This window comes from Chrysemys picta, chromosome 9, assembly GCF_011386835.1.
Source record: "Chrysemys picta bellii isolate R12L10 chromosome 9, ASM1138683v2, whole genome shotgun sequence".
NCBI lineage: Eukaryota > Metazoa > Chordata > Testudines > Emydidae > Chrysemys > Chrysemys picta.
This window is the reverse complement of record NC_088799.1, coordinates 83,819,448-83,838,158: the sequence shown is the minus strand read 5'-3', so window position 1 is coordinate 83,838,158 and position 18,711 is coordinate 83,819,448. Positions and strand designations below refer to the sequence as shown.

Here is an 18,711-nt window from a genome sequence, read left to right as displayed (position 1 = left end):
GGACAAGGTGAGCAGCTGCATTAGACTCAGGAGATTGGGGCAGGGCCCAGGCCTCATTCCCATCCTGTGGCCATTCGCTGGCCTGGCACAAGGAGCCTGGTGGGGAATGAAAGGGAGAGCAGGTGCTCCTGGGAAGGGAGATGAATTCACCTCCATGAGCAGGAGCGAGCCAGCTTGTCCCTGGAGCAGCTCCAGCCCAGCTCTTTAGCCAGGCTAATTAATGACAAGCTTTGCCTCATCCCAGACTTATGTTCTTAGGACAGGGTGCTATCGCTCTTGGGAAGGGCAGGAGAGTCCCCCAAGTGCCCTCTGCAAGACTCTCCTGTCCCACAGGGCCGCACCCAATTCCTAGTGGTCTGGTGTCTGTGTCACCTGAGCCACCACCCAGAGTTGCTCCCATCACTGGCAGCCTGGGAGGCCAAGGACTGACGGGTGATGGCGTCTGACCAGGCAGGGCTGAGGCACATGGGAAGGTGACGCTTGTCCTGCTGCTGGCAAGGCTGGACCCGTTCTGGAGAGAACAGGAGGATTCAGTCAGCAGTAGGGTTACCATGTCTAATAAATAAAAAAAGAGGACCCTCCACGGGCCCTGGCCCCGCCCATTTCCCCCCTCCCCTGGCCCCGCCCAACTCCACCCCTTCCCCCGCCCTAACCCCGCCCCCTCCTCCCCACTCCCAGCTATGGGGAAAGGGCTGCCCCAGTGCTACCGGCTTCACGGTTGGCCGGGCAGCCCCCAGACCCTGCGCCCCCGGCCGGCGCTTCCCCCGAGCCGCCGGAGCAGAGCAGCTGGAACCGGGAAGGGAAGTGCCTGGCCCGTGGCTCGGGGTCCGGAGGCAGCGGGGGCTGCCCGAAGCCGGTAGCGCTGGCTCGGGCAGCTCGGCTCTTAAAGTCTGAGAGGGGAGGAGCGGAGCAGCTCAGCTGGAGCCCGGGAAGGGAAGTGCCTGGCCGGCAGCTCGGGGTCCGGAGGCAGGGGGGGCTGCCTGAAGCCAGTAGCGCTGGCTCGGGCAGCTCGGCTCTTAAAGTCTGAGAGGGGAGGAGCGGAGCAGAGCAGCCGCGGGAGGGGAAGTGCCCGGCCAGCATTTTCCCGGACATGTTTGGCTTTTCGGCAATTCCCCCCGGACGGGGGTTTGATTGCCGAAAAGCAGGACATGTCTGGGAAAAACCGGACGTATGGTAACCCTAGTCAGCAGGGGCTGCCGATCCATCCCATTCACCAGGGCTGCCATCCTGCGGCTTCAGCATTAGTGGCTGGGGTGACTTGGGGAAAGGTCTCAACCTCCCCACATCCCACTTCACTGCTGCCAGAATCCCTCCTGCCCCCCCCGCCTGCTACAGTCCCCTCCCTACCCAACCTGGGTGGGGGTGGAGGAGAGGGGTCTGAGAACTTGAGCTGTGGATTGGAGATGGAACAGCTGTCAGGGGCACTGAGGGGGATGTGGCAGGAGCTCCCCGTACAAGGAGGGGGGTTGGCACTGGAGGTCACTAGGAAGGACAACAAGATTCCATCCTGGGGGTCAGGAGGGGAAATCCATCCCTCAGAGGTGGGCAGGGGCTGGGTGGAAATGCTGCTGGTTCCAGGGGCCGTTAATCCCCCCTGATTCCTCGGAGGCGTCTGAGTCTCAGACAGGTTCTCGTTCCCTTGCAGCAGGAGGACGTCACGGCCAATGTGATGCGCCAGCTCCGTATCATGCGGCACTTGCGCCAGGTGCCTGAGGCGCTGCAGGGCCTGTGCCTCTGAGGCCACCAGCAACTCCCGCTCTCTGCTGCAGGTACTGCTCTGGCTCTCTGTAAATGGAGCACTAGTGGAAGGGGAAATGGAGCCCCCTGGCACTCACAGAAACCCTCTCCCCTCTCTGTGGAGCAGGGTCCATTCCTCTGCCCCCAAATTCCTTCATCTGGGACAGGAGCTCTTTCCCTCACACCCATTCTCCTCCCCCCTTTCCTTGATCTACCCCCATCCCATTCCCCCGGCACCCAGGCAGAGCTCTGCCTGCCCCATATGGTGCAGAAAGGCCTGTGATATGCAGGGGGTCAGATTAGATGCTCTAACTGTCTCTTCTGCCCATAAAGTCTACTCATTTCTGAGAAACCGAGTGTAGCATTGGGAGCAGCCTCTGATGTTTTACTGTCTAGCCGGCTTGCTTCCTAGAATGAACACTCATTGAGCGGGGTGATCCACAGGGAGTAGCTCAAACCTCCAAAGTGTCTGGCCTGTGCTGTGACAGGACATTAGCACTGCAGGGGAGGGGTGGGTGTGACAGTGACATCACAAAGGCCTTTTGCAGGACCTCAGCCTATTGGTCAAAGGTGCTGGGGAGGTGGTGACCTCACAGAGGGATGCTGACATCAGCCAGGCAGGACAGGGGCTCAGGGCCAGGGAAACCTCAGAGACCCCTGTAGCTTTGCTTCAGCAAGTCTCCTTCTCGAGGTCTCTCTTTGAGGACTGAGAGAGTATTAGGGTTCACGTACGTGAGCGCCAGGAGGAACCTCTTTTGAGTTTTCTCCTTTCTTTTTCCTGATTTTACTAGAAAACAGACGTCCCTGTTTAGAAGGTAAGAGCCTCAGAGAGGTTTGGAACCTGTTCAGTCTGATCCATCTGTTCCACAAGTCCTTCAGTCCAATCCACTTCCCTAACTAATTTCCTTAATTTTTTAAAGTTAGCCCTTTTGAAATCAAAAACCCTAGTCACAGATCTATTTTTGTTTACCCTTCCATTTAGTTTAAACTGAATTAGCTCATGATCGCTCAAACCAAGGCTGTCCCCTACAACCATTTCTTCTAAGAGATCCTCACTACTCACCAAAACCAAATCTAAAATGGCATCCTCTCTTGTTGGTTCAGCAACTACTTGGTGAAGGAATCCATCAGCTATCACATCTAGGAAAATCTGAGCCCTATTATATTAATAGCACTTGTCCTCCAGTCTATATCTGTTAAAGTCTCCCATGATCACACAATTCCCATTAGTATTTACTTCATTAAAAACATTAAAGAGGTCTCTATCCCTATCCAAATCAGACTCCTGTTCTAACAGACAGCAATCCCCCCCCCCCGAAAGGCAGAGATAGAGCCCAGGAATCGAGATGGTGGGGAAATTTCATTGAAACCGTTTCTGACCGAAAATCCTATTCAAACTAAACCAGTTTGTTTCTTGAAATCATAACAAGTGGCAATGAAAATTCTTTGTCACAATGTGTTAAATTGTCTCGTCGCACTCAAAGAGGAGACACTTAGATCTCAAAAATTAGATAAGATGCTTCAGTCTGAGCTAAGTAGTTGCAGCTCTTAACAATTGCAAAATAATAAAATACAAATAAAATAGACTATTTCAGCCATTCTATTATGTCCTAATCTGATCTGAGTAAACATGATAGGACACCTCATCCTTATTTCCAGGCCCTTTCACTAACCACTGCTGCACACTCCCTCCCACAGCTGGCAATTACAACCAGGCCCTCATGTCCAGTCCCCCTGCTTTGAGAGGGAGTGTGCTCCACTGGAGTGATTGGAGCAGGGAACTGGGAGTCAGGACTCCTGGGTTCCATTGCTGGTTTCCTATTGACCTGTGGGACTTCGGGTAAGTTGCTGCCCCCTCTAGGCTCTGTCCCCAGCAGTCAAATGGGGATTTCATACTTTCCCACTATTGGAAAGTGCTGGGAGAATCCCCCAGCAAAAGCTGCTCTGACAGTGCTAAGCAGCATCTGTTTGCTTGTGAGAATGTCCTATGGGACTGTGTCAAAAGCCTTATTAACACCAAGATAGATCACATCTACTGTTTACCCACCTCCACTAGGCCCCTAACCCTGCCAAAGAAGGAGCTAGGATTGGTCTGGAATGATTTGTTCTTGACAAGTCCATGCTCACTAGTCCTAAGAACCAAATTGTCCTGCAGGTGCTGACAAACTGATTGTTTAATAAGCAGAGGCTGCTCCCAATGCTACACTCGGTTTCTCAGAAATGAGTAGACTTTATGGTCAGCAGAGACCGTTAGAGCATCTAATCTGACCCCCTGCATATCACAGGCCTCCTGTCTACCACAATAGCTACTTTGGGGGCAAACACATTCTGGAAAGGCATCTAGTCTTTATTAAATGACATCAAGAGATGGAGAATCCACCACTTTCCATGGTAGCTTCTTCCTGTGTTCAATCATCCTCGCTGTTGAATATTTGTGCCTTATTTGTCATAGGAATTTGTCTCTTTTCACCTTCCAGCCATTGGGTCTTGTTCTGCCTTTCTCTGCTCGATTAAAGAGCCCTTTAATACCCAATATTTTCTCTCCATTCAGGCACTTCAACACTTCAGTGAAGTCACCTTTCAATCTTCTTTTGATAAGCTAAACAGGTTGAGCTCTTTCAATAGCTCACTAGAAGGCATTTTTCTCCAGCCCTCAGAACATTTGGTGGCTCTTTGCTGCCCCAGCTCCAATTTCTAGGACCATCTTTTTCAAAGGAGGACACCAACACTGGAGGCAGTATTCCAATAGCAGTCTCACTGCTGCTGTGTCACCTCCCTATCCTACTCACGGCTCTGCTCCTTCGTCTAATGATGGCTTTAGCCCTGTTCACCACAGCATCACACTGGGAGCTCATGTTGAGTAGCTTCTCCACTCTGGCCCCTAAATCCATTTCAGAGTCACTGCTTTCCTGGATACACATCCCCATTCTGGAGGTGTGGCCGGCGTGCCTTGTGGCTACGTATAGGACCTTGCATTGGGCTCTGCTCAAACTTGTTTTCTTTGAATGGGTCCAGCTGGCTGAATGAGCCAGATCGCTCTGTATCACTGCCCTCTCCCCATCAGGAATTACCACTCTGCCTGTATTTTGTCACCCCCCGAATCTTATCCGCAGTGATTGTATGTTTTCTCCCAATTCATTGATAACAATTATTTTAAAAAATTAGTCCTTGAGAGCTTCTTCAGACCCTTAGTACCCAGGACCTGCTCCCCACAGCACAGTGAAAAAGGCTGTCCAGCCCTGCTGGTACATACCGGATAAGCACAGAACAAACACACTTTAGGAGCTGTGTTGTCCATAGGCTCTGAACAACATGTGGGGGTCAGCAGCTTACAAATGCACGACAGACCTGTAGTGTAGACAGGTCCCAACTGTGTCTCGGTTTCCCACCCTGCTCTAAGTTTAGTCACAGCCTCCATGTCTTTTCCGCTATGTCCCTTAACCCCACGTCACTGCAGAAGAGAGATTTTCTGGTAGCCAGCTGGCTCTCCTGCATGTGGATGTCGTTCCAAAAGATGTGCTCTGGCTCAGTCCCATGCTATGGTTGGCTGAAGGAACCACTTGGTCACATTCTAGGCCCTGAGTTATACAGGAGGGGCGACTAGATGCACATAATGGTCCTTTCTGACCTGAACCTCTATCAATCGCTACATTTTCTGCTGCTAGGAAGAGAACTTTGAACCTATTTTCTCTCATTCACTTTCAGTTGGAATAATTTCAATCCAGACCAAAGGATTTCCTCTTCCATTGTGTCTTCAGCACCTTTGCGAGCAACCAGTTACTGTTACCCACAGGTTTCCAGTTTCAACCTGTCCCAGGGTGAGATGGCCAGGAAAGGGGTTGGAGCTCAACTGCACCTGGCCCAGGTGATGCAGCTCCCTAGGGTGAAGGGAATAAGTGTGGGGGTCACGTGACAAGACGCAGCCTGTGACTAGGACCCAGGCCTGCTGAGAGATAGAAGGGCAGCCTGTGCTCAGCCAGGAGAGAGACCCCAAGGGAAGCAGGCATGGGAGGGGCTTGGAGAGTCCTTTAAAGGTCAGGGACAAGCTGGGAAGGGGCCAGGCTGAGCACTAAGGACAAGGCCCTAGGAGGGAAAGACAGGGCAGTTTAGGAGATGGGGCAGATAGTCCAGTTGGTTTCGGCTCCCAGGACCAGACACCCAGAGGTGAAGGTGATTGGCGGGGCTTCTGTCCTTCTTCCCCAGTGTAGATTTGATAGTGGAGAAGACTGATGCCGTAAGGGGGAAGTGAGTTACCCCAAGGTCACCCTGTGAGTTTATATCACGAATGCATACTCGGAAGGATCCAATAGAAACATGGATTTTCCAGTCTCTTCTTTCTAGGAGTCCCCAGGGCTAAGGTAAAACCCCTGCGGCCCCTCCCCATTCTGCTCACCTCCAAGATGTGCTGGAGTTTGTCTGTGCTGGGGGGTGCTGTCAGCAGGATCGAGAGCTCGTCATCCATGTTCTCTGGGCAGGCCTTGCTCAGAGCCTGCCAGCGGAGGGAGACCAGGGGTCAGGATTATGGAACCTGTTGTGACACCTGCCAGGATGACAGCAGGCCCTGTAGTCCTTGCCCAAAGCAGCTCTCTGCAGAGGGCCTGGTGCACAGCAGTGTAGGGAACAGCCAAGCTGCTAGGGATGGGAGCTGGGCTTCCTGGCAGAGTCCAGCACCCAAAGCCCAGCATCTGCAAGGAAGGGATTCCCCACAGAGGGGCAACATCATCTCCCACACACAGGGAGTCTCCCCCTGACACTTGATTCATCCTATGGCCTGTTCCCATCTCTGCCCACCACACTCCCAACTCAGCAGCTCCAGCTACCGAAGGGAGCACGAACCAGAGGCCTTCCTGCTCCTGGGACAGAGGAATAGGTTGATGATCTACCTGGATGTGAGCGTTGGCCTTCCCCATGCCCAGGGTCTAGACTCCATTCAGGGCTGCGCACAGGAACTGCGATTCCTATTCTGGATCTAGTGGCAGCTTCAGTTTGCTGGCAGGAGACTGTACATGAGACCTTGCAGTTGCGGGGGTGACACAGGCACTAACATGTGCATGGGAGTTTGAGCAACAGGGCAGAGGCCTGTGTGGGGCAAGGAGGGCAGGGATTTGGGAAGCAAGAGCAGAGGATCAAACCCTTTCTTAATGTGGGTCGGGATGATCCCCATTTCAAAGATAGAGAAAGTGAGGCATCAGGTGGGAGAGTGACCTGGCCAGGATCACGTTACCGCTCAGTGGCAGGACTGCAAACAACCCGTTCCCTGATCTCCTCACTGGACGCTGCTGCCCCTCCTGTATGACCCCTCCAGCCATCCTCGCCCACAGGCCATCCCCACCACTCTCCAATACCAGGCTGTTTCCACAATGGAAGCAGGCTTGTAACAGAGTTCACTCACCGATAGGTGCCCCTTCCTTCAAGGCCTGGGGTCACAGATTTCTTGGGCTAGCACACCCGCCAGCAGGTTTTTGGCTGGGAACTCAGCCCTTCGGCCAGGCGACCATCTTTTAGTCCACTCCTTCCTGGGTCGCGCTCATCCCAAACGAAAAGTCAAAAAATGTCTTTAACTGAAACAAGATCCTCTGTCCCTTGGGGACTTTTCCTCAGCCTGACTTTGGCTCGGCCTGCCCTTGCTGGCCTTGGTAGCCCTTCCTATGGCCCTGTACATCCCCTTCCTTAGAGACCGTGGGAGAACCAGTCCTACCCTGGATTCTAGGTTCTGCCCCAAGGCCCTGTACCGAACAGCTAGGCCTGCTCCTGTACCTTTGTTGCGGTTTCCCCTGGTTTCCCCTCAGCTGGAGCTCACTCTGTAATCCATTTGGCCTAGCTCCAGGCTTTATAGCCCACAGGCCAAGCCCCCCGTTATATACCCTCCTCCTTAGAACCTGGCCCACGCGGAGGCAAGTTCTATTCTTCTCCAAGCTTCATCCCTCGTCATCTCATCGCTGTCACCGGCTGCGCGCTTGTACAGCCTGTGCGCAGTGTCTGCAGCTCCACTGCCAGCTCGCTCGGGGCAAACCTTCTCTTCTGCAGTATCCCGACGCTCTTCCTGCAGCCACTCAGTCTCATGAACAGCTGCTTGCAGAGCCTGTTCTGAAGCCTTTAGCGTCTTCTGTTGCCTTTTTGCTACTGCCGCTGCATATGCCAAAACCTTTTCGGTCAGGGTCTGAGAACCCACCATGGACTGCTCCACCCTTGTGTTTGTCCCTCCTCCAGTCTGCTTCATCTCTGGGCCAATCATTTTGTCCTTCATCTCCCTGCAGCACCCGACAGGGGGTGTTGGTGGAGGGTCTGCAAGGTCCATGGCCACCCCAGCCACCTCCACCTTGCCTGCCTCATGGGGGTTTGTGTCAGAGGACACCTTCTCCTTTCTTTCTAACTTCTTAGGGCCCTGGCCCTTCGTTCAGCCACTCAGCAATTTCCTAAGCAGGCCGTGTCTTTTGATATGGCCTGCTTCTCTGCCCCCAAAACAAAGAACTCTTGCTCCCATCTTGGCATTAGGCCACGCTTGTACACTTTCTCATGCCCTTCTCCCTGGGCTAACCTTCTCAGCACAGCCCAGGCATGCTCTCCTTCTCTGCTCTTTTTGTCCATGGGCATAGCAGACCCTGGGTTGATTTCCCTTTGCAGGATCTCTCACAGGTATTGCTGCTGCTGCGTCTGTAGCTCCACCTGCACTTCCTTCTGCTTCTGTTGGTTTTCTAGGAGCTGCTGGAGAAACCCCTAGATCTGCTTTGGCTGCTTAGCCAGTCCCTGGAACTGAAGTGGGAAATCCAGCGACCAGCTTGGTCCCTTGATACACCTGCTTGGGGGAGGGCTAGCTCAGTGGTTTGAGCATTGGCCTGCTAAACCCGGGGTTGTGAGCTCAATACTTGAGGGGGCCAGGGCAAAAAACTGTCTGGGGATTGGTGCTGCTTTCAGCAGGGGGTTGGACTAGATGACCTCCGGAGGTCCCTTCCAACCCTGATATTCTATGATTCCTTCAGCAACCAAGACTTCCCTCACGGATCACAGGGGGAACTATGCCAATCATAAATGAATCTACTCATCGTTAGGTGCCCCCCGGCGGCCAGGCATGGCATCACAGCCCTCTCGCTGGGCTAGTGTCCCCCATCCATGGTCGCTCCAGCACCACGGCAGTTTCTCTGCCTGGTAACTCTGGCCAGGTCACCACCTTTAGTCCACCCTTCTGGGGCCCAGCTTGCCTCACACTAAAAGTCCAAAGAGGTCTTTCCACAGACAGAAGTCCTTCTGCCATCGCTGGGGCACTTGCTCAGCCTGTAGCCCCCTTGCTGGGCTTGGGAACCCTCTCCAGGTGCGTGTACGCCGCCTCCTCTGGGGCTGGTAGGGGAACCCAGTCCCACCCTGACATTGATAGCAGCTCAGGGCCCTGGACCCAACAGCTAGGTCTGCACCTTTCTCTTTGCTGCACTTTTCCAACCTCTCTTCTCAAGTTCCCCTCCAGGCTTTCCTTGCTGCTCTGAACTTCCTGCCTCGTTCTCAATCCTGTTGCTACCCCAGCTGGGCTGTATCACCACTGAAGACTGGCTCTTTGGGGGGGGGCGGATATGGTGCCTCTCAGTTCGGGCTCATTCTGTAATCAGCTTTCTGTGAGTGCCAGGGGGCTCCATTTCCCCTTCCACTAGCTCCCCATTTACAGAGAGCCAGAGCAGTACCTGTAGCAGGGAGCAGGAGTTGCTGGTGGCCTCAGAGGCACAGGCCCTGCAGCGCCTCAGGCACCTGGCGCAAGTGCCGCATGATACGGAGCTGGCGCATCACATTGGCCGTGACGTCCTCCTGCTGCAAGGGAACGAGAACCTGTCTGAGACTCAGACGCCTCCGAGGAATCAGGGGGGATTAACGGCCCCTGGAACCAGCAGCATTTCCACCCAGCCCCTGCCCACCTCTGAGGGATGGATTCCCCCTCCTGACCCCCAGGATGGAGTCTTGTTGTCCTTCCTAGTGACCTCCAGTGGCAACCCCCCTCCTTGTACAGGGAGCTCCTGCAACCTCCCCCTCAGTGCCTCTGACAGCTGTTCCACCTCCAATCCACAGCTCAAGTTCTCAGACCCCTCTCCTCCCCCCCACCCAGGTTGGGTAGGGAGGGGACTGTAGCGGGGGGGCAGGAGGGATTCTGGCAGCAGTGAAGTGGGATGTGGGGAGGTTGAGGCCTTTCCCCAAGTCACCCCAGCCACTAATGCTGAAGCCGCAGGATGGCAGCCCTGGTGAATGGGACGGATCGGCAGCCCCTGCTGACTGAATCCTCCTGTTCTCTCCAGCAGGGCCGGCTTTAGGAAGGGCGGGGCCCAATTCGAACATTTTTGGCGGGCCCCCGGCAGGGATGACTAACAAAAAAAAAATGTAAAAAAAAGCCTTTCATTTCTTCCATGTATTATTTACTTTCCATAACTATATAAATAATAAAATTATATATTATGTACATTGCATTATATATGCTGTTGATCGGTTATTAATGAGCTCCGTTTCACGTGTGTGGGTCCCCGCCACTCCCTGAGGGTGTGCTAGGGTGACCAGATGTCCTGATTTTATAGGGACAGTCCCGATTTTTGGGTCTTTTTCTTATAGGATCCTATTTATCCCCCACCCCCTGTCCTGATTTTTCACACTTGCTGTCTGGTCACCCTAGTGGTGTGCACATGTGTGGGTCCCAGCTGCTCCCTGCCCCCCTCATTGAAGCAGGTGTGCAGGGTTACTGCCCTGGGAACTGCAGGGCACCAGTGGACATGGGGCTGGCTGGAGGCAGGGCAGGGGCTCACTGGAGGTAGGGTCTGGCTGCAGGCAGGGCAAGAGGTGCGGGGCTGGCTGGAGACAGGAGTGTGTGGGGCTGGCTGGCTTTGGGCAGGGCCGCAGGGGTGTGTGGCAGGGGTTGCCTGGAGACAGGGCAGGGGGTGTGGCAGAGGCTGGCTGTGGGCAGGGGGTGCAGGGCTGGCTGCAGGCAGGGCAGGGGGGCGGGGCTGGTGCGGGCAGAACGGGGGGGCGGGGCTCGAGGCAGGGCAGGGGTGCAGCAGGGGCTGGCTGCGGACAGGGGGTGCAGGGCTGGCTGCAGGCAGGGCAGGGGGGCGGGGCTGGTGCGGGCAGAACAGGGGGGGCGGGGCTCGAGGTAGGGCAGGGGTGCAGCAGGGGCTGGCTGCGGACAGGGGGTGCAGGGCTGGCTGGAGACGGGGCTGGCTGCGGGTAGGGGGTGCGGGGCTGGTGCGGAGACGGGGTGCAGCAGAGGCAGCTGGAGCCCCGGCCCTTTAAATAGCCCCCGAGTCCCCCGCTATCCCAGGGCTCTGGGGGCTATTTAAAGGGCCCAGGGCTCCCCTGCTTCTACCGCCCCGGCCCTTTAAATAGCCACGGGAGCCCTGGGGAAGCAGCGGGGCTCCAGCGGCTATTTAAAGGGCCGGGGCGGTAGAGGCAGCGGGAGTCCTGGACTTTTTAAATAGCCCCCAGAGCCCCGCAGCCCTACCCCAGGGCTCCAGCAGTGGGGGTCTGGTAGCAATTTAAAGGGCCTGGGGCTCCGGCCCCTGCTGGGAGCCCTAGGTCCTTTAAATTGCCCCCTGGGGAAGCCGGGCCACCCTGGTACAGCACACTGGCTCTTGCCGGTACACCGTACCGGGGCTTGGGCCCGGGGCCCGATTCAGGGGAATTGGTTGAATTGGCCTAAAGCCGGCCCTGGTGGGGGTATGGCCACAGAGCCGCAGGGAGGGGAACTCTGAGGTGTGGGGGCTGGGTGGGTACTGGGAGTTCCTCCTGAAGGGACAGGGGTTGGCCAAGGTCACTCAGCCCCGGGGTGTGGGAGGGGGACAGGCTGAGGGCACTCAGAGCCCCAGGAAGTGGGGGGGGGGCTGAGGGGAGGGACTGGCCAGGGGCACTCAGAGCTCGGGGGAGGGGCTGTCCGGGGGGGGCACTCACAGCCCCAGGAGGTGGGTGGGGGAGGGGCACACAGGATTTCAGGAATTCCCTGGCAGTGAAGAGCTGCTGGCGGCAGGGAGGAGCCAGCCGTGACAATCCCCACTTGGGATCCCTGGCTGGGCTAGTGGCTATGGGGGCCCGTGGCCAAGCTGCAGCAGAAGGTGACCTGAAGGAAATGCCTCGGCCTCTGGCTAGGAAGGGCCTGGGCCAGACAGTGACCCACCGCGCAGTGTCCCAGCTCCTTGCCCTGAATCCTCCTGTTCTCTCCCACGGACACGGATACAGAATTCTGTGAAACCACGGGCCCCGGTGCTTTGGAGATCATGTTGTTAATGGGGCAGATTCTATCCATGGAACGCCGATTCTGGGCAAGGGAAAGAAGCACAGACTGGTGGGACCGCATAGTGTTGCAGGTCTGGGACGATTCCCACTGGCTGCGGAACTTTCGCATGCGTAAGGGCACTTTCATGGAACTTTGTGACTTGCTGTCCCCTGCCCTGAAACGCCAGAATACCAAGATGAGAGCAGCCCTCACAGTTGAGAAGCGCGTGGCGATAGCCCTGTGGAAGCTTGCAACGCCAGACAGCTACCGGTCAGTCGGGAATCAATTTGGAGTGGGCAAATCTACTGTGAGGGCTGCTGTGATGCAAGTAGCCAAAGCAATCACTCAGGTGCTGCTATGAAAGTTTGTGACTCTGGGAAATGTGCAGGCTATAGTGGATGGTTTTGCTGCAATGGGATTCCCTAACTGTGGTGGGGCAATAGACGGAACCCATATCCCTATCTTGGCACCGGAGCACCAAGCCACCGAGTACATAAACCGCAAGGGGTACTTTTCAATGGTGCTGCAAGCACTTGTGGATCACAAGGGACGTTTCACCAACATCAACGCGGGCTGGGCGGGAAGGGTTCATGACGCTCGCGTCTTCAGGAACACTACTCTGTTTAAAGGGCTGCAGCAAGGGACTTACTTTCCGGACCAGAAAATAACCGTTGGGGATGTTGAAATGCCCATAGTTATTCTTGGGGACCCAGCCTACCCCTTAATGCCATAGCTTATGAAGCCATACACAGGCAGCCTGGACAGGAGTCAGGAGCTGTTTAACTACAGGCTGAGCAAGTGCAGAATGGTGGTAGAATGTGCATTTGGCCGTTTAAAAGGTCGCTGGAGATCATTATTGACTCGCTCTGACCTCAGCCAAAGAAATCTCCCCATTGTTATTTCTGCTTGCTGTGTGCTCCACAATCTCTGTGAAAGTAAGGGGGAGACCTTTATGGCGGGGTGGGAGGCTGAGGCAAATCGCCTGGCTGCTGATTACATGCAGCCAGACACCAGGGCGATTAGAAGAGCACACCATGAAGCGCTGTGCATCAGAGAAGCTTTAAAAACCAGTTTCATGGCTGGCCAGGCTACAGTGTGAAATATCTGTTTGTTTCTCCTTCATGAAAACCCGCCCCCTTTATTGACTGATTTTCTGTAAGGAACCCACCCTGCCCCTTTCCCCAGCTTTCTTTCAAACCAAATAAAGTCACTATCATTTAAAAATCATTTATTTTTTATTAATAGATTAGAAAAAGAGGGAGGGAACCCGGGTGGTATTTGGGAGGAGGATTGCTGGGAAGGAAAAAGCCACAAAGAAAAGGTTAAAAAAATGACAGCCTTTTGCTTGGGCTGTCTACTGGGGTGGAATGGGAAGGTGTACGGAGCCTCCCCCCCCGCGTTCTTACACGTCTGGGTGAGGAGGATACGGAACATGGGGAGGGGGGAGGGTGGAACAGGGGCTGAAGCGGCAGTCTGTTTTCCAGCAGCCGTTCCTGAACCTCCACCAGACGCCGGAGCAGCCCCAGCGTTGCATCCTTCATCCTCTGGTCTTCCTGCCGCCACCTCTCATCTCGAGCGTCTCTCCTCTCCTCACGTTGGTCCCTCCTCTCCTCACGTTGGTCCCTCCTGTCCTCACGTTCACTGACTTCTTTCCTATACTTTGAAACTGTTTCCTTCCACTCATTCAGATGAGCTCTGTCACTGCGGCTGGATTCCATAATTTCCGAAAACATCTCGTCTCGCGTTCTCTTCTTACGACGCCTTATCTGTGATAACCTTCGGGATGGAGGAGGGAGGCTTGAGGAATTTGCAGCTGCTGTAGGGAGGGGAAAAAAGAGAGAATTGTTTTAAAAGCTACATTTTGCAGAACAATGCTTATACTCTTTCATGGTGACCAACACTGTTCACATTACATAGCACATGTGATTTCTGTGCAAGGTCGCATTTTGCCTCTTAATGCTGAGTGCCTGTGGCTTTGCTGCTAGAGATCACAGGTCTGGGCAACAGAATTTGGCTTGCATGCGGCCATGGTAAGCTTCTGCGCCCTCCTTTCCCACATACCAAGCATAGCTTGTAGAGTGCTGCAGAAGCCTGGCCAATCTCAGCCAGTTGGGGGGGGGGGCAGTGTGGGGGGGCTTGTCTGGGCCCCTTCAGGCAAGTAGAGTGCTGCGGTTTTTCTGTTAACATTCAGCAGCACCAGAAAACAAACTAACCACCCCCCCCTCTCGCCATGAATTCTCTGGGATGATCGCTGTACCCCTCCCCCCCACCACGTGGCTGGTATCAGGGAAGATCCCTGCAGGCACCAAACTAAACCCCCCCCCCGCCGCCGCCCCCCTCCCGCCATGAATTCTCTGGGATGATCACGGTACCCCTCCCCCCACCGCGTGGCTGGTAACAGGGAAGATCCCTGCTAGCCAAACGCGAAAAACTCAGGGCCAATTTCCCATCTGCGCTTGGCTAACTGCAGGGAAGGATTTATTTTCCGCCACAGGCAAACAGCCCAGTAGGAACGGCCACCTCTGTCCCCTTAATTAAGTTCCCGTATTTCAACCAGGTTACCAGGAGTGATATCACTCTCCTGAGGATTACACAACAAGATAAAGAACGGATGTTGCTTGAATGCCAGCAAACACCGGGACCATACGCTGCCAGGCTTTGTCAGGCAATGATACCAGATTACTTGCTGCAAGCATGGCGTGGTCAAGTGTCCTACCATGGAGGAGGGAATAAGGATGCACTTCCCAGAAACCTTCTGGCAAGGCTTTCGGAGTACCTCCAGGAGAGCTTCATGGAGATGTCCCTGGAGGATTTCCGCTCCATCCTCAGACACGTTAACAGACTTTTCCAGTAGCTACAGACTTTTCCAGTAGCTGAACTGACTGCGAATGCAAAGTCAGGCAAAGTAATCATTAAAAACCGTTTGCTTTTAAAACAAGTTTTAAGTAATCATTAAAAACCGTTTGCTTTTAAAACAAGTTTTATATTTTAAAAGGTAAACTCACCTGAGGTCCCTTCCATGGGGTCAGAGTCTTGGGTACTGGCTTGGGAGGCTTGGGAGGGTACTTCAGTCAGGGTGATAAAAAGATCCTGGCTGTTGGGGAGAATGGAGTGCTGTGTGCTCTCTGCAAGCTCATCCTCATCCTCCTCCTCTCCCCCATCGGCAGAATCCTCAGGCGTCGCTGATGAGACTATCCCCGACCCAGAATCCACGAACACAGGTGGGGTAGTGGTGGCAGCCCCCCCTAGAATTGCATGCAGCTCGGCGTAGAAGCGGCATGTCCGCGGCTCTGACCCGGAGCGACCGTTTGCCTCCTTTGTTTTTTGATAGGCTTGTCTGAGCTCCTTGACTTTCACGCGGCACTGCTCAGAGTCCCTATTGTGGCCTCTCTCCATCATGCCCTTGGAGATTTTTTCAAAAGTTTTTGCATTTCGTCTTTTAGAACGAAGTTCTGCAAGCACTGAATCCTCTCCCCATACAGCGATCAGATCCAGTACCTCCCTCACGGTCCATGCTGGTGCTCTTTTTCGATTATCAGCCTGCATGGTTACCTGTGCTGATGAGCTATCTGTGGTCACCTGTGCTCTCCACGCTGGGCAAACAGGAAATGAAATTCAAATGTTCGCGGGGCTTTTCCTGTCTACCTGGCCAGTGCATCCGAGTTCAGATTGCTGTCCAGAGTGGTCACAATGATGCACTGTGGGATAGCTCCCGGAGGCCAATACCATCGAATTGCGGCCACACTAACCCTAATTCGAATTGCTAAAATCGATTTTGGCACTACTCCGCTCGTCGGGGTGGAGTACAGAAATCGATTTAAAGGGCCATTTACATCGAATTAAATAGCGTCGTTGTGTGGACGGTTGCAGGGTTAATTCGAATTAAAGCTGATAAATCCGAATTAAAGTCGTAGTGTAGACCAGGCCTTAGTATAGAAAGCTGTCCTCTTTTTGCCACACCATCATCTTCCTTGCCCCCAAATTTTTAATTGTTTTTCCTATGGATGGGGCAAACGTGTATTGGGATCAATGCGTCTTCACACAATGTCATGACCCCAAAGGTGCAACATTATCCAGTCATGAATCCAAAAAGAAATCTGGTCCCTTTCTTAGTCCCACTAATTAGCTGCATAGGAAGAGTGAATTTCACAGTATATGTTTCACAACCCTGACCCAGATAAATACTATTATGACTCTTACATACCTGTGCCTTGTTTTTCAGCCTAGATGCAAAATTTATTCCTGGTGTAACTTCAATGATGTCATTAGAGTCACATCACTGGAAAATTTAACCTCAACTGGCCTAGGCAGGAGCATTACCTTGCAAACTCTTCAAAAGGTTCCTCAGATAAGCAGCCTTTTCCCAAGCAGAAATGAGATGCTTCCAAAAGCCTTGATCCCTGAAGAAGGCGAGAAGATTGCTGAATCAAGTCAATCCTTCTCTCCCTCTCATATGTACCAAAAGAATCTGTAAGCACTCAGCCAGTGTAAATGAGAGCAGAATCAGCCCTTTCATGTTCCATTCCTGGATCTATCAGACTTTCACTGTTGTGCTGCAAAAATCACTTGTGACCTCTATGTGCTCTAGTTTCCCAATCTGTAAAATGAAAATCATAAATAGGGGAGTGCTGTGAGGCTTCACTGATGTCTGCAAAGTACTTTCAGGTGCTCAGATGAAAGGGGCTGGAGAAGGGCAAAGTGTTGTTATAGATTAGGGACAGTAGCATAGCTAGGGGGTTCAGGGGAAGCAGCCGCTTCCCCTCAGTACATTTTTCAAAAGCGGCGCCTGCCGGGCCGCCGCTGGGGTCCTGTAGGCAAGTGGGGGGGCAACACGGTCGGACTCCGAAGGAGCCATTGCGGGGGGGTGGCGGGCGCGGCCAGAGGAGCAAAGGGGCTGGCTCCTCAGCCATTGTGCCCCACTCTCAGCGCAACCCCAACATCGCCGCCTTGCCACCTCCTGTGGCGGCTCAGGGCTCTGCGGCCGAGCGCTCCGCAGCTGGCGGGCAGATCCCCTCTCCCCGGCAGCTGCCTGCTTCCGGGCCGAGGGAAGCAGGAAGCTGCCGGGGAGAGCGGATCTGCCCGCCAGCTGCAAAGCGCTCGGCCGCCAAGCCCTGAGCCGCCTCAGGAGGTGGCCACGCTGAGCGTGGGGTGCGATGGCTGAGGAGCCCGCCCGCTTCGCTCCTCCGGCTGTGTCCGCCGCCATCCCATCCTGGTTTTTAGGCATTTATGTATCTCAGGAGAGCTCCTTCCTGCTTAGATAGAAAAGCTTCCATTTCTTGTTTTCTTTTTCTGAATGCTGCCCCAGAGGGGCGTTTTCTTCTTTCACTCATGACTGCTGTCCTGTGCCAGCTATAGTGGCTCTCCTGAGATACATAGACACAAATGTTCATGGTGAGCCTTCCAGCCCCAGTGAGGATGTGAGTGTTGAGGAGATGCCTGATCTTCCAGTTAGTCAGAGTGCAGGTGACCGGGCAGCTACTGCAGCATCCATATCTCCATCTCGAATGGATGTAACCATGCACATTCCTGAAGAAAAGTGTAGATCAGAGAAGAGTGTGGTGGAGGCGCAAGAAACAGCTGCTGCTGAGTTTAGTTCCTTAAGTCTAGATGATCCAGGACTGTGTACCCACTTGAGCAGTAGCCTGAGGGACTTCCTTGTACTGTCTCGGCCACAGCAATTGGGGGGAGGGATAGCTCAGTGGTTTGAGCATTGGCCTGCTAAACCCAGGGTTATGAGTTCAATCCTTGAGGGGGCCACATGGGGATCTGGGGCAAAATTAGTACTTGGTCCTGCTAGTGAAGGCAGGGGGCTGGACTTGATGACCTTTCAAGGTCCCTTCCAGTTCTAGGAGATGGGATATCTCCATTAATAATAATAATAATAATTAAAAAAAAATGTGAAAAACTTCATGTTCCCCAAAGACAGTGAAAATAGAAGTTTCCATCCAACACATTACTGCCGTGAAATCCCCAATGGTGACAAAGAGGAGAGGCCATGGGTTATGTACTCAAAAACCCAGAATGCTGCATACTGTTTTTGTTGCAAACTCTTCCAGTCTAATGTTCCAGCCACATTGGGTTCTACAGGAACAAAGGACTGGAGAAATCTGGCATGAGAAGGCAGCAAATCACCAGAGAGCATTCCATAGGTGGAAAGAGCTTGAGATGAGACTAAGGTTAAAGGCCATCATAGATGATCAGTATCAAGAGAAGATTGCATCAGAGTCTCTTTACTGGCAAAATGTTCTGAAAAGGCTCATTGCCATTGTGAGAATGCTTGCTACCCAAAACTTAGCACTGCGTGGCACTTCAGATCAGCTGTATGCACCAAATAATGGAAACTTCCTTAAAATTGTGGAGCTGATGGCTGAGTTTGATGCTGTACTCCAGGAGCATCTAAGAAGAGTCACCACTCAAGAAATGTACACACACCACTACCTTGGTAAAACAATTCAAAATGAGAGCATACAGTTACTGACAACAAAAGTCAAACAGAAGATTGTGGCAGATCTGAAGTCAGCAAGATATTACTCTGTTATTCTGGACTGCACATCTGACATCAGCCATACAGAATAAATGACTTTAATGGTGCATTTTATAACAACAACAGAACCTAGTGAAAATGTCCCTGCAATGGTGAGTGTTAGAGAGCATTTTCTAGAATTTATTGACATTGATGATACTACAGGAGCTGGTATGACAAATGTGCTTCTTAAAAAGCTGGAAGATACAGGAATTGCGAT

At 53.4% G+C, this 18,711-nt stretch overlaps 1 protein-coding gene across 1 annotated transcript; it reads right to left on the bottom strand.

The window, feature by feature from the left end:
- Positions 1-13,180: 13,180 nt before the first annotated feature.
- LOC135973441 (SRRM2 protein homolog rsr-2-like) lies at positions 13,181-16,843 on the bottom strand. Its single transcript, XM_065556580.1, has 2 exons — positions 14,974-16,843; positions 13,181-13,784 (listed from the first exon to the last, which is right to left on the bottom strand). Exons 1-2 carry the CDS (start codon positions 15,512-15,514, stop codon positions 13,291-13,293), a joined length of 1,035 nt encoding a protein of 344 aa, XP_065412652.1. The 5' UTR covers positions 15,515-16,843; the 3' UTR covers positions 13,181-13,290.
- Between the last annotated feature and the right edge of the window lie 1,868 nt (positions 16,844-18,711).

Excerpts from the sequence above, each read along its gene's own strand:
- LOC135973441 (XM_065556580.1), bottom strand. The coding sequence starts at position 15,514 with ATGCAGGCTGATAATCGAAAAAGAGCACCAGCATGGACCGTGAGGGAG. Across the intron at positions 13,785-14,973 it reads CCCCATGGAAGGGACCTCAG|CAGCTGCAAATTCCTCAAGC; the intron begins GTGAGTTTACCT and ends CCCTCCCTACAG.